Source organism: Emydura macquarii, unplaced genomic scaffold (genome assembly GCF_026122565.2).
Source record: "Emydura macquarii macquarii isolate MOO-44397 ecotype Brisbane River unplaced genomic scaffold, CSIRO-AGI_Emac_v2 contig_1851, whole genome shotgun sequence".
NCBI lineage: Eukaryota > Metazoa > Chordata > Testudines > Chelidae > Emydura > Emydura macquarii.
Window position 1 is genome coordinate 75502 of NW_027131988.1, and position 14949 is coordinate 90450.

Consider the following 14949-nt stretch of genomic DNA (forward strand, 5'->3'; position numbering starts at 1 on the left):
AGAAAGGGTGCTGGGGGGAGGTTAGGAATGGAGGAGGGCTAGGAATGGAGGATCATGGGTAGAGGGCTGGGAATGGAGGATCATGGGTAGAAAGGGTGCTGGGGGGAGGTTAGGAATGGAGGATCATGGGTAGAAAGGTTGGTTGGGGGAGAGGTTAGGAATGGAGGAGGGCTAGGAATGGAGGATCATGGGTAGAGGGCTGGGAATGGAGGATCATGGGTAAAAAGGTTGCTGGGGGGAGGTTAGGAATGGAGGATCATGGGTAGAAAGGTTGCTCGGGGGGAGGTTAGGAATGGAGGATCATGGGCAGAGGGCTGGGAATGGAGGATCATGGGTAGAAAGGTTGCTCGGGGGGAGGTTAGGAATGGAGGATCGTGGGTAGAGGGCTGGGAATGGAGGATCATGGGTAGAAAGGTTGCTCGGGGGGGGAGGTTAGGAATGGAGGATCATGGGTAGAGGGCTGGAGAATGAGAAAGAACTTGGCTACTAACAATCCAACCCGAGGCTGACATAGCTCCCAGCCTGGCGCTGGGGCCTTCGCGCCGCGCCCTGTGGGCTGGCGGAGCCGGCAATGGACGGGGGGTTGACGGGAGGCCCATACGTCCCCAGCTTCAGACCAGACAGGAGCTCGGCCGGCCCCAGCGCTGGGCCTTTCCACAGCCCCAGGGCTCACGCTCTGGGCTTGTACTTCGCAGCGGAGCTCAAGAGGTCACCACGCCTGGGCTCGGCAGACACCCAGCCATGTGGGCCTCCTCCTCCTCCCGGGGGCCGTGTCCCACTTTCGGTGGCGTCCCCGGAGGGCTGTTGCTCCCGGCGCAGCTCCGAGACGACTGGCAGGTCGGAGAAGAGGTTCTGGAGACAGCTGGAGAAGACGCTGTCCTGGCTCGGTGGTCGGGGCGTTCTCCTTTCCTGGAGTGAGGCTGGTTGAACCTTCAAAGCCACTTCTGGAAGAGGGGGATCCCCTGGTGCCAATTTGGGGGGCTCCCTGGACTCTTCATACTCCTTTTCCCAGTCTTCTCCTCCTTGGGAAGCTGGCAGGTCAGGTTGGGAAGTCTTGGCTTCCTCTGCGCTGCTCCCTCGGGTGGTAGACCCCTCATAATCCACCTCCCAATCTTCTTCGGGGGCTTTGGCTGCCTCAGTTTCCCCTGCGCCGGACCCCTGTCTCTGCGGCCACCCGCCAGACCGTCTTTTCACCGCCGGGGCATCCCACGGGCGGCCCTCTTGGTTCCACTTCCTGGCTGCATAATCCGACTCCTGGGCTCTCCCTGGGCCTGGGCCCCAGAGTCCCGCCTTCCATGGGGCAGAGTCCGCCTCACCCCATGGTCTCTGCCCCCTCAAGGGCCGACTGAAATCTTTCTGCCCCCTTGCTCGCCGGTTCTCCCCCCAGCCCCTCGGCGACGGGGACCCTCGCCGATCCCATCTTGGAGAGGAGTCCTGCCACTTGGCCCGACCCCTGGGTGCCTCTCGGGAACAGCCAGCGCTGCTCTGCCCCACAGCGCCAGACCCATGGCACCCCACCTGAGCCTGCTGGGGATCCGCACAAGCTGGCTGGGGGTTGCAACAGTAGTGTGGTTGGCACCTGCAGCCCAGTGCATGCTGGGTAGCACCACCATGGCCCATGGCCAATGCCCCGTGGCCACTGGAGAGGGGCGCCGGTGGAAAGGCGGAGTAAGCACCCAGGAGGGCGCTGTTGAGCAGGAAGGAGAGGGCGTCCAGCCGGATGGGCACCATGGTAGAGGACAGGGCGCCGGCGGAGGGGCGGCCCAGGATCCAAGGCGTGGCGGAGACGGGGGTAGGGTAGGAAGGCAGAACGGGCATGGTCTCCTCCGCGTTCTGCTTCAAGGCGGGCGGCTCCGTGGGGCTGGTCTCGCTGGGCACGGGGGAGCTGCGGGGGGAAAGGAGAAGAGAGTCAGAGACAGAGAGGTACCATCCCCTCCAATATGAGAGGGGAATTCGGAGGAGGATGGGGCTATGGGGCGGGAGGGGTGCCTGTAGAGGTAGGGGCAGTGGTCTGTGTGGGGCATGTGAATTTGAGGGCTTAGTGGGGTGAGCAGAGGGTCTGAGTATGTGTAGGATTTTTTTTGGGGGGAATCCCTGGTGGATGGGGGGTTCCTTGTGGGGGATGGAGGGGAGTTCCTGGCTGGGGGGGGGGGGGGGGGCTGGAGTATGGGAGTCTATGAAGCTGGAAGGGGGGTTCCCATGGGGGGCAGGGTGTCCCTGGTTGGGGGATCTAAGGGGCTGGATGGGGGATCCCATGGGGGGCAGAGGTTTCTGGTTGCAGGGTCTCTGGGGCTGGAAACAGGTTCCCATGGGAAGCAAGTGGTCTGTGGTTGAGGAGTCTATGGGATGGAAGAAGTTCCCATGGGGGCTGGGGGGTGTATGGGGGATCTGTGGGATGAAGGGGGTCCTGTTGGGGGCTGGGGATCTATGGGGCAGACAGGGTCCCATGGGGTCTATGGAGTGAAGGGGGGTCCCGTGGGGGTCCCTAGCCAGGGGTCCTGTGGCAGCTAGGGGTCTATAGGGTGGAGGGGGGTCCCTGGCTGAGGGATCTTGTGGAGGGTTTCTTGGGGGGGGGGGGCTGCAGGTCCCACGGGGGTTCCTGGCAGGGGGGTACCGTGGGATCTATGGGGCGGCGGGGGGCCTCTGGCTGGAGGATCTGGGGGGGTCCATTGCCTGGGGGGTCTCATGGGGGGTAGGGGTCCCTGACTGGGGGACCCCATGGAGGGCAGGGGGGCCTGTGGGGGTCCCTGGGCGGGGGTCTATGGTTGGAGGGCAGCGCCGCGCCCCTCACCCCGCGCTCCGGGCGGCCCCGCTCGGCCCCTCCATGGATCCTCGACGCCGAGCCGCGCCCGAGCCGCGCTGCCTCTGCCCTGAGCCAGCGCCGCGGCCGCCACGTGGTGGGTCGGGGCTGGGCCTGGGGGCGGGTCTTGACTCTAGGAGGAGATAGGGCGGGGCTTCTGCGGGGAGGGGCGGGGCCTGAACATGATGGGGGAGAGTGACAGAGATGAGCGGGAGGGGGGGGTCTGTGGCTCTTCGGGGCGGGGCTTAACGGGGCGTAGGCAGGGCCTGTGCCTTTTTGGGGCGGGACTTAGCGAGATGGGGGCGGGGTTTCTAGCTCTGCAGGTTCTTCCAGCTGGGCGGGACCCTGCCCTCGCCCAGCCCAGAGCCACTCGATGAGCATATTGAGGACATGGGGGGCAGGCTCTGCCCCTCGGCAGCTGCTCCAGCCCCCGGGCATGGCCAGTCTGGGCTGGGGGAGCTGGCTCAGCAGCCAACTGCTGCCTCCCAGGGCTAGTGGGGGGCAGGGCTAATTTGGCCTTTTGGGCGGGCAGCCCATTGCTGGGAGGGGAAGGCCGAGATCAAGCCCCCCAGGGTGTGGGGAGAAGCATCAGGACCCCCAACCAGGAGATCGAGCCCTGGGCAGGGGTTGGGCCCTTACCCCACAGCAGTGGGGGGTCCCCCGTGCAGCAAGGGGGGGCAGCGTGGGGTGGGAGGGTAATTGCACTTCAGTCCCCCCTGTGGAGGGGCAGTTCCCCCCACAGGAATCTCACGTGGAACCCCCCTCCCCATACACACACACACACACACACACACACGACCTGGGGTCTGGGACAGCAGAGAAGGAGGGGTGCCGGGTTTTCCGGGATGAGGAGAATGGTTCAAGGTGACCTGGGGTATCAGGGGAGGGAAGGGGGCACTGGGGTGATTGGGGGGTCTCCCTGGGAAGAATGGGGGGCAGTGGGGAGTCTGGCTAGAGGGGGACAGAGATAAATCCATGGCAAACTCAGGATTTAGGGGTGGGATGATCGTACCCCCAGCCCCGCCCTCCGTGAGCTAATGGGGACAATATTTCCCTCTTGGTAAAAGCCCCATAGCCCCACCTAATAAGGCCCCCACCCCACTCCCTGCAGCACAGCGCCCCCTCGCACCATGCTGGGGCATTGTGGTCAGCCGCCGGGACCTGGGATCTGAGGGGGTAATCAGTAATAATACAAACACAGTCATTTCAAATATTTACCAATATCGCCCTTTCTTAGGGGGATTCATAGGAAAACATTCCCGCCCTGGAGCCTGTTTATACAGAAACCAGCAGAGGAGTGTGGATCTGATGATTTACTCTGTATTGCCCCCCTGTGGCAGGGAAGTAGATATGTTCTAATGTGTGTCATGTTCCCTATAGTGCTCAGAACAAGGAGGATTCTCCCTAACTCCCAGGCACTGGTAGCTGGGTTCTGTCCCAGTTCTTGCCATCAAATTACCAGGCAGATCCCTCCCGCCCCACAGTTTACCCTCATGGCCTGCAGAGCGTGGGAGAATGGGGTTCAGTCTCCACGGGGTATTTAGTCCTTAAACTCTTTGCTCTGGGTGGCAGCAATGGGGCCGGTGAGCACCCCTGGAGTGTGTGTGGGGGTTAATGGGGGTGCCCGCCCTACCGGGAACGGGGCGGAGAACCTAGCAGTTCACTGCAGACAGCCACTCGGCTGGGAATGACCTGGGGCTGGATCAGAGTTGGCACCCGCTCGTGCCCCATTGCCTGCCCCCCTGAGCGAGCCAGTCCCCCTCCCTGGGGCGGGATTGGAGCCGGTGCCCCTTAGAGGGGAAAGCCCTGCTTCCAGCTTACCCAAACACCTAAGTTACCCTACAGCATTACCCAGATGCCATCATGGGGGAATCACAGTGGGTGTCTCCCCCTGGTGGCGGGAAGGAGCCTAGCAGTATGACGTGCAGTACCTAGCACCTTTCACTCCTTCTCCCCCAGGAGGGCGCTGATCTCTCTCCTGAGCTCTGCAATTCTGCCCCGGGCCTCGGGGCTAGCCTTGGCGTCGTCCAAGTCCCGGAGGACGGAGAGGATGCAGCGCAGGGCATCGGCATTCTTCACAGAGTCCATCTGGTTGGGGTCGGCTTTGATCTCTTCCACCCAGTCCAGGTAGGCCTGGAGTAGGCCCATGTCGCTCTCAAAGGTGCTGATCACCTTCAGGCCCGGCTTGCAGCGCCTCAGCTCTGATAGCATCTGCTGCCCGGCCTCGCTCAGCCGGTTCCCCACGATGCTGCCCAGGTACGGGGGAGAACACGTCAGGGGATCGCACAGATGCAATTGCCTCTGGGGTGCAGCACCTAATTTGTACTGGGATTGCTCGCCGGGGCCTGGCAGAGCTAGTTCTAGGGTGAAGCTGTTGTTAATATTTGGCGCTGAGATGCGGCCACCTCTGGGGTGGGGCACAGGGACTGTTTATACAGGGATTCCCACCCAGCACTGAGATGCGGCCACCTCTGGGGTGGGGCACGGGGGCTGCTTATACAGGGATCCCTGCCCGGCATTGAGATGCAGCCACCTCTGGGGTGGGGTGCCAGGGCTGTTTATACGAGGTTCCCTCACCCGGTACTGAGATGCGGCCACCTCTGGGGTGGGGCGCGGGGGCTGCTTGTACAGGGACCCTTTGCCCGGCGCTGAGATGTAACACTGAGGCCAGAACTGACTGCAGACCGAGAGCGCCCCCCCACCACCCGCCCCCCGCAGCACAGCGCCCCCGGCAGGGCACCGCTGGCACTCACGTCAGGAGCCGGAGGGTGGTGTTGGCCAGCAGGCAGGACAGCATGTTGTCCAGGCCGCAGTCGGTGATGCCGGTGATGTCCAGGTACAGCTCCTCCAGGGTGCGATTCTCCCGCAGGGCCTCCCACAACCGCCTCGCCCCCTCCGCTCCCAGGCAGTTCCCGCACATGCTGCAGGGAAGCAGAGTGACGGGATCCACCCGAGGGCCGGGTAGCGGCTGGCCCAGAAACACCCCCCAGCCTGATGGCTCTGGGTGTGTCCCCCACCCCTCTGCCCCAGAGAGGCGCCTAACTCCCCATGGCCCAGCCAGCCCTCGGCGTCTCTTTGGGGGCTGCCAGAGAAAGCATCAGTTATTGCCCGGGGCAGGGGATGGTCCCTGTCCCTGCTCGCTGAGACCTGGCAGACTCAATTCACACATGGAGCTAGAGGGGCCCAAGGCCATTTCCTGCTGCCCTTAGGGCCGGATAGGAGCTGGAGGGGGAAGGCCCTGTGTCCCATTCCCCACCCTGCTGAGCCAGCCCACTCCCCGCCCTGGACCACAGTCACTCACAGCAGCCGCTTCACTTGGCACTGCGGGGAACTCAGCACCTCGGCCTCGATGGCCGCCGCCTCCTTGTCCAGGGAATTGTAGCGCAGCCTGCAGAGGATTGGACGGTGTGAGATGGGACCAGAGCACCAGGCAACCCCCGCTCCTGGAGTCTGGGCCACCAACTCCCCCGCTCCCCCTGCTCTAACCACTAGACCCCACTCCCCTCCCAGAGCCAAGAGAACCCAGGAGTCCTGGGTGACACCCCCACGCGCCCGCACTCACTGCAGCGTCTCGCAGCGGTGCAGCAGGCCCTGGATCTGGTGCAGTCCAGCCATGCCTATGTTGCTGTAGTTCAGGTTGAGGTTCTTCACTGGCCCAGTCTCCGAGGCCCCCAGCACGTAGGCCAGGGCAGCGCAGTCGGCGGGGTTGAGCGTCACCTTGAAGAGGTTGACATCCTTCAGCTCGCAGGCCACCCGGCCCGTCACCCCCTCCTGGCGCAGCTCAGCCACGCAGTGCAGGAGGGAGAGGAGACGCCGCTCGGTGTCTCCGCCCAGCTTCTGCACCAGCCACTCCGCCACGGGCCCCAGGACATCCCCGGAGAAGCCGCCGGCCAATCCCTCCAGCTTCCCCTCCATCCTGGAGGTCAGCAGCCCCATGAAGAACCTGGCGAACATCTGGAGATTGTCCCACCGGGACTGGTGGCCCCCCAGGAGCTGCCTGGTGGAGTTGAGAAGGCTGGATTGGTCTGGAGACGTCCAGGAGGGCTCCGGGTGCCCGTCCCACCAGAGATCCAGGCAGGCTGTGAGTTCCTCGGCGCTGGAGTCCAGGGTGGCCACGCAATACAGTGCGGCCAGGAACTCCTGCACTGTGAGGTGGAAGAAGCAATAGACCTTGTGGTCCTCTCTGGAGAAGATGGGGTTGAAGAAAGTGCCGGGAAGGTCTTGGGGGTCGAATCCGAATTCCCGCAGCTCATCCGGGGTGAAGAGGATCTTGCCGACCAGCAGGGTGGCGTACGCCAGGCGCCCCAGGCGCAGGACCAGCTGCCCGGTGCCCGGAGACCAGCTCTGCCCCAGGATGGTGGCCAGGTAGCAATGATAGACCTCGGTGATGGTGGTGGGCGGGGAGGGGACAGCTGCCCCGCTGGCGGGGAAGAACTCCCCCAGAGCGGTGCACAAGATGAAGCAGTAGAGGGGGATGAAGCAGAGCCCAGCTAAGCCTTGGTGGCTGGAGATGTAGCCGAGTACGGCAGCGGCTCGCTCGGCATCCTGGAAGAACCGGAAGAAGTAATCGTCCACCTGGTCCTTGTCGAAGCCGAGGACGAGTAAATGGCGGTCGAAGGAGGTGCTGGAGAGGGCCGGGCAGGGCCGGGATGTCACCACGACAGATGCCCCGGGCAGCAGGGTCCCGTCGCTGAGTCCCCGCACCAGCTGCTTGACGTGGGCCGGGCGGTTGGTCCAGCGGCAGGGAGTTCCGCCGGTCAACGGGTGCCGGAATTCATCCAGGCCGTCCAAGAGGATGAGGAGGTCCCTGGGCCGCGCCAGCAGCTCGGGCAGCACCTCCTGGAGGTGGGGGCGCTTGGTGCTGATCAACCCCTCCAGCGTGACAGAGTCGGGCACCTGGTTGAGCTCCCGGCAGCAGAAATCCAAGGTGCAGAGGGCGCCCTGGAAAGCCGCCCCCAGGGCCCAGTCGTGAAGGATCTTCTGCACGGCCACGCTTTTGCCGATGCCAGCGGGGCCGCTCAGGGCCACCCGCCGAGGGGGCTGGCTCCCGGGGGTCAGCGGGGACAGGAGGTGGCGCAGGGGAACTCGGTGGGGGGCGTGGAGGGGCAGGAGGCGGGCGCGGTGGGCGGCCAGGGCCAGGTGCTCGTGCCCGGCGGGGGGGGCGGTGGGGCTGTCTAGCAGCAGCAGCGGGGTGTAGCGGATCTCGATGTGGGCACAGGAGCGGGCGTCGCGGACGTTGGTGCACAGCTGCTGGGTGTGCTTCAGCAGAGAGGCCCGGTGGCGCTGCAGGGCAGCTGGGAGGAAAGGGGGGAGGTCGTTGTGGGTCTGACTCTAAGCCCCCAGCTCCCTCAGCCTGCACCTCCCGCCTTGATCTGCCCCCCAACTCCTCCATCTCTGCCCCAGCCCCCCCTCGACACCATCTTTGCCCCCTCAAATCCCATTCCTGCCTCAGCCCCCCTCAACCCTCATCTTTGCCCCCCGTCCCTCCCATTGGCTCCCTCAATCCTCCCCTCAATCCCCATCTCTGCCAGGCCCCGACTCACCCCTAACCCCAAGATCCTCTCCCATCTTCCCTATCCCGACCCACCAACCCCTGACCCTCTGCCCCAGGCTCCATCCCTCCCCCTCTGTCACCCCAATTCTCTCTCCCCCTCCCAACACCCTGACCCTCTCTCTGGCCCCCCACATCCGTACCTTTCAGCTGGGCGCTCGGGGCCTTTCGGAAACTCAGGTTCCCAACGCGCTCCCCACCTGCCGGACAAGGGACTTGTGGGATCCAGACCGTAAAGCTGGGCTGTGCCCAGCCCCTCCTTGCCCACCCCTCCCCCATGACACCCTGCTGTGATCTCAGAACTGGGGAGAGAACCCAGGAATCCTGATTCCCTACGCCCCTCCCCACTCTAACCACTAGACCCCACTCCCCTCCCAGAGCTGGGGAGAGAACCCAGGAGTCCTGGCTCCCAGCCTCCCCCCAGCTCTAACCACTAGACTCCACTCCCCTTTCAGCCTGTGCCTTAGGCTCATGAATCTCACAGGTAAGGTGCTGTTCCTGAGATCGGTTGGGGTGGCTGGAGTCTCACCTGGTCGTTCTGGGGCTGGCTTATACTTCCTGGCCTTTTTCCCCAGGATTTTCAGCAGGAACGAATACTGGGGTTTTGGAGGAATGGGACTGTCTGTGAAAGAAATGGGAAGGGGTGTGTAAAAAAAAAGTAGAGGGAAGGTTGGATGGCTGTAAAAAAAGAGCGTTGGATGCATGAATATGAAAGAAAGACGGCTGCCTGTGTGGGTGTCAAAAGGATAGACAGATGGACGGGTGAATAGATACAAAAGAAAGACGGACAGATCGAAGGTTGGATGCGTCGGTAGATGCCTGGATATAGAAAGACATGGCCGGGTGGAAAGCTGGATATAGAAAGGTAGTTGGATGTATGTATGGATAGACATAAAAGAGAGATGGATGGACAAATAGATATCAGAGAAAGCTGGCTGGATAGACGGTTTGCTAAGTGAGTGGGTGGATGGATATAAAACGACAGGTGGAAGACGGTCGGAAAGCCAGCTGGGTGGTGGATGGAAGGCTGGACAGATATAAAAATGAGGGACGGGTGGAAGGCTGGCTATAAAGAGGAGAGTTGAGGGTATGGCTAGATATGAAATCGAGACGGATGGCATAAAACGACAGGTGGGTGAAAGTTGGATGGACGGCAGGTTCTGCTGCATGTGTGGAGGGCTGGATATAAAAAGAATAGTTGGATGTAGGGATAGATATAAAGGGTGGATGGACATAAAAAGATGGATGTGGAAGGTTGGATGGATGGGAGGCTGGCTGGGGAGATGGATGGAAGGTTGGTTGGATGGATGGAAGGTTGGACGGATGGAAGGCCGGCTGGGGAGATGGATGGAAGGTTGGATGGATGGTTGGGTGGATATAAAATGGGTGGAAGTTTGCATATAAGAAGAGTTGGACATATGGACAGATATAAAGGGTGGATGGAGGGGTGGGTGGGTGGGCGGACATGAAGAGATGGATGGGTGAGTGGAAGATTGCGTGGGTGGATGGATGGATATAAACACAGACCATTGGGTGCATGTATGGGTAGCTATAAAAGAAAGATGACAGACCAAGGAGCGATGGTCTCAAGTTGCAGTGGGGGAGGTCTAAGTTGGACATTAGGAAAATCTTTTTCCCTAAGAGGGGGGTGAAGCACTGGAATGGGTTCCCTACAGAGGTGGTGCAATCTCCATTTTTAGAGGATTTTAAGGTCCGGCTTGACAAAGCCCTGGCTGGGATGGTTTAGTTGGGTTGATCCTATTTTGAGCAGGGAGTCGGCCTAGATACCTCCTCACATCCCTTCCGACCCGAATCTTCTATGATTCTCAGGATGGGTGGAAGGTGGGATGTGTGGCCGGCTGGATGGAAAGAAAAAGATGGATGGATGGAAGGCTGGATGTGTAGATAGACGGCTTTAAAAAAGGATACCTGATTGTATGTATTCATAACTATAAAAGCAGGCTGGCTGGAAGGCTGGATGGGTAGATGGGTGGGTATAGAAAGCTGGAGGGATGGATTGGATGGACATAAAACCACGGTTGGACCCATGGACGGTTCTAACAGAAAGCTGGGAAGAGGGAGGGATGGTGGAAGGCTGAAAGCTGGAGGGCTGGATGGGAAAGACACCAGCACGCGGGTGCCCCCGTCACAGCAGACGGGAAATTGAGACTTTCGGTGTTGCTGTGATTTCCCCCAAATTTCAGATCCAGACCCCAGCCCACCTGAGCCAGCCCCCCTAGAGGGGAAAAGCCCCGTGTCCCATTTCCCACCCCCTGTGCCAGCCCGGCCCCACCCTGGGGCTGGATCAGAGCCGGCACCCCCTAGAGGACACAGGCCCCATACCTGGCTGCGCTGGGGGCTGTGGTCTCTGTTTCTCCGGGTATGTCTCCTGCAGCCATCGCTGGAGGTCGGGGCCGTACACTTCCTGCAGCTCCCGCAGCGCCTCCAGGAAGTGCAGGCTCCGCTCAGCCCCCTGGCTGACCCACTCCAGCAGCGCGATGACCTGGTTGGTCTGGGGGGCCGTCTCCAGCAGGGTGAAGTACTCAGTCTGGCTCAGCGCCTTGGCGTCGTGCAGCCAGCGCAGCAGGGGCTCGGGGTTCCCTTGGATCCAGCAGAGCAGGGGCTGCCGATGCTGTTGGATCAGCTGGGGGTAATTCTGGGGGGCAGGCATCTGCTGGGGAGAGAGGGAGAGGGAACCCAGGACTCCTGGCACCCACCCACCCCCCCCCCACTCTAACCACTAGACCCCACCCCCCTCCCAGAGCTGGGGATAGAACCCAGGTGTCCTGGCTCCCAGTCCCCGTGCCCCCCGCTCTAACCACTAGACCCCACTCCCCTCCCAGAGCCAGGACAAATGCTCTTCATAGTCTAAGTTGGAGGGCAGAGTGCCCCCTCATGAGTCCCACCCTGCCCCCCGGCACAGCGCCCCCCAGGGCCGTACTGGGGTATCGGGGCCAGCCCAGAGCTGCCCTCAGCCCGCTCCCTGCAGCCCAGCACCCCCTGCAGCTGGTCTCCCACCCGGGACACTTGGCCGGTCGGCTGGCCTGGGACAGGGGTTCAGCAGGGATGGAGCAAAGACGGGGGAGGGAAGCGGGGGCGGGGTGGGAAGGGCGGTGGGGGCGGGGTGGGAATTCTTATCTCCCCTCCTTCAAAGAGCCGCAGGAGAAAGGAGCCTATAAAAGGAGCTGAGGCCTTCACCTTTGATTCCACTGATACAGCCACCAAGGAACCGAGAGGGGGGGTGAGGGCTGGCAGGCTTGGGGGAGGGGACACGGGGTCTAGGCTCTGATCTGGCCCCGGAGTGGGATTGACTCTGGGCTTCTCCGGTTTCATGGCCCCGTGTGTGAATGGAGTTTGTCCAGTCTCAGCCTTGTTCCCTGCAGGGAGAGGGGCATCCCCCACCCCCATGGAGCTAAACCACCCCCTCCCCGGCTGCCCCAGCCCAGCAGACAAAGGCTGGATGAGCCAAGCCTGCCCTGCTCTAACCACTAGACCTACTCCCTTCCCGGTGGGGACGGGGGGGTGAGAGCCGTGGTGTGGGTCCTACCTGGCTCCAGCGGTTGCCTTGCAGGCTCTGCCCAGCCCCTCATCCCTGGGCTCTCTGGCTTGGGGCAGCCGGCTGCCTGCAGAGCAAACTCCAGCCTCCGGCTTAATCATTAACCACAACCAGCCAAGGGGTTGCTGGGTAATAGCCCCTGCCTGCCCACATTGCCCTTCATCCCTGGGTGTTGGCTGGGAGCCAGGACTCCTGGGTTCTAGCCCCAGCTCTGGGAGGGGAGTGGGGTCTAGTGGTTAGAGCCGGGGAGGGGGGCGTTGCCATGTTGGGCTGTGCTGCTATCGCTGTGTTTTTAATGGGTGCTGGCAGACGAAGCAGTTTTGGGGAGAAGGGCCAGGGCCAGCCTGGGGCAGCGTGGGGGGGGGACGGCTCTGGAGAGCTGTCAGCTGCTTGTGGTGTCTGCACTGGCCCTACTGGCCAGCCGGCAATGAGCCCCTCCCCCCAGCTCTGCCATTGCCCCCCACTCCCGACCCCTCCCCTCGCCTGGTCCCTTTGTGGTTCTAGCTGGGCAGGGTCCCTTGGGGGGATTTGCGGTGCCTGAGGTTGGTCCTGCTCCGAGCGGGGGGTTGGACCAGACACCTCCGGAGCTCCCTTCCCACTCTAAGAGTCGATGTGTTGGCCCAGCGGTGCTGAGACCAGCACAAACCCAGGCCTCTGTCCTGCCGGCCCGTGAATCTCGGCTTGTGAGAACACCCTGCGATGCCCCCGCGTGTCCCTGTGACAAACACACGTGCAGCGTGTCTCTCTCACACACACACACACACACGCACTGCCTGGCCTGCGGGGGCAGGGAAGGGGCTGGTCACACACACACACACACACACAGGAAGACGCACACACAGGCACACACACACACACACACACACACACTCTGCCTGGCCTGCTGATGCAGGGAAGGGGCCAGGCACACACACGCACAAGAAGACACACACACACACACACACAAACACACACTCTGCCTGGCCTGCCAATGCAGGGAAGGGGCCAGGCACACACACGCACAAGGAGACACACACACACACACACACACTCTGCCTGGCCTGCCAATGCAGGGAAGGGGCCAGGCACACACACACACACACACACACACACACAGAGCGGCTGGTGGGGTGTGTGCAAGGTGGTGTCCCTAGGTCCCATCCGCCCGACGCCCCTCCATGGTCACGTCCCAGGGCAGATGCAGGGCCGCGGGAGAGGGGCGGGGGCCTCTCGCTGGGTCTGCGTGTGAGTGTGCGAGCCGCAGCGCAGCGATTCAGCCAGGCCCCAGGGCGACAGAGCAGTAATTATTTCTAGTTGGCCAGAGCGCAGAGAGGACAGAGCGAGAACGCCGGCGCAAGGAGAGACGGGTCTGGGCCAGCTCCAGGGAGGCCGGGATCCGGCCGGATACCGTCCCTGCCGGGTGAGCACCCGGGGTCTCGGGGATTCTTAATGCAGCAAGATGTGTGTGTGTGTGGGGGGAAGGGATACGGGGGGCGGTGGGAGAAGAATTAGAATGAAGGGTGGGGTGTCTTGGACAGACCCCCCCAGCCAGGGATAGAACCAGCAGTCGTCACTCCCAGTCCCCCCTGCTCTAATCCTCCAGACCCCACTCCCCTTCCGAGCCAGGGATAGAACCCAGGAGTCCTGCCCCCCCCTCCACTGCAACCACTAGACCCCACTCCCCTCCCAGAGCTGGGGATAGAACCCAGGCATCCTGGCTGCCCTCCCCAGGCTGGGCTGGAACCCACTCTCCGGTTCATATCAATATAAACCAGGGGGCTAAAATACCATTCAAAGAGGCCAGGGTGTTCTTGGGCTGAGACCCCGATGGCCTGAGCCCACCCCCTTCACATCCCTGAGTCAAGGGGGGTGGGGCAGGATCGGGCCCAGAGGGGGTAATGGAAGGCCAAGGGGGCAAGAGTGAAACTGACCCGAATGAGGTACAGGAAAGTGACGCGGACCAGGAGGCTCTGGCTGTGATGGGAGAGGAACAGGAGCCCCGAGCCGGGCAGTGCAGGGGCTCAGGGAGACAGAAGGGGTGCGGGGGGATGTGGGGGGGGGGGCGAGATGGGTGGGGGTGGCTAACGGTAGATAACGGGGCGTGGATAGACAGAGGGACGTAGAGGCTGGAGAGCTGCGGTGCGTGGGGACGGTGCGCTGTGGCAGGGATGGACAGAGGGGTGTATGGTGATGGAGAGGTAGCCGGGGGTACTGGGGAAGGAGGGACGGACACAAGGGGGGTGGGGGTGGGCTAGCGAGATGGGGTGCATGGAGACAGCTCACTGCATGGGTGAGGGTCTCTCCAGCAGGATTCCACCCAGCCCCCCTGAAACACTCCTTCCTCTCTGGGCCGGGTGCTCTGGTGTGGGGGGTTCGTGCCCAGGGATAGGCTGGGGCGCAGAGAGACACTAGGATGGGGGGCAGCTCCTAACACCCCCCTCACCCTTGGCGCCTCTTCCCCAGCAGGAGAGGGGTGCCAGGGCTGTGCTGGTGGCGACTGGCTGCTGTCGGAGGCGTGCGTCTGTGCAGAGGCCAGGAGCTCTCGCAAGCCAGGCCTGGGCAGTCAGCCAGCAGCTTGGGGGGGAGAGGGGACTGTGCTGGGTCACGCGCCCCAGTGTGTGTCTATTCTGCCCATGCCGGGTCATCGATAACTGCCCCCTCCCCCCCCCCCGAGTGCCAGGGCCCACTCCCCTCCCAGAGCCAGGGACAGAACCCAGGCGTCCTGGCTCTGTTCTGAGCTATGCTGCTGCCTCAGTTTCCCTGCTCTAAAAATGGGGGTGGAGGGGAGTGGGCAGTTCCCTGGGGTGGAGGCGGGGACTGTCTTAGGGGAGGAGCGGGGGTGGGCGAGGTGGGGTGGGGTGACCCCGTGCCTCAGTTTCACAACTAGGATTCACTCCAGGGACATGAGCTGAGGGTTTTCGTAAGGAAGCAAAAGGGCTTTGGGTTGCAAGCCAGCAAAGGGGGAGCGGGGCCCCGGACCCAGTGAGGAACGGGGCCCTGCCCCTCTGGGGGGCACCAGTCCCAAGCCAGTCATAGGGGGGGATGGGCAGGCTCAGGGGGGCG

At 62.7% G+C, this 14949-nt stretch overlaps 2 protein-coding genes across 3 annotated transcripts; both read right to left on the minus strand.

The window, feature by feature from the left end:
- Window positions 1-358: 358 nt before the first annotated feature.
- CUNH19orf84 (chromosome unknown C19orf84 homolog) lies at window positions 359-4844 on the minus strand. 2 transcript variants are annotated; one of them, XM_067557470.1, is made up of 2 exons: window positions 4732-4844; window positions 359-1885 (listed from the first exon to the last, which is right to left on the minus strand). In XM_067557470.1, exon 2 carries the CDS (start codon window positions 1816-1818, stop codon window positions 670-672), a length of 1149 nt encoding a protein of 382 aa, XP_067413571.1. In that variant the 5' UTR covers window positions 1819-1885; window positions 4732-4844; the 3' UTR covers window positions 359-669. The 2 variants fall into 2 exon arrangements, with proteins under 2 accessions (XP_067413571.1, XP_067413570.1); XM_067557469.1 differs by lacking the exon at window positions 4732-4844 and adding an exon at window positions 2792-2903.
- LOC137159314 (NACHT, LRR and PYD domains-containing protein 12-like) lies at window positions 4007-11950 on the minus strand. The gene is made up of 8 exons (XM_067557471.1): window positions 11899-11950; window positions 10695-11022; window positions 8881-8973; window positions 8495-8551; window positions 6363-8094; window positions 6102-6188; window positions 5554-5721; window positions 4007-5048 (listed from the first exon to the last, which is right to left on the minus strand). Exons 2-8 carry the CDS (start codon window positions 11020-11022, stop codon window positions 4742-4744), a joined length of 2772 nt encoding a protein of 923 aa, XP_067413572.1. The 5' UTR covers window positions 11899-11950; the 3' UTR covers window positions 4007-4741.
- Between the last annotated feature and the right edge of the window lie 2999 nt (window positions 11951-14949).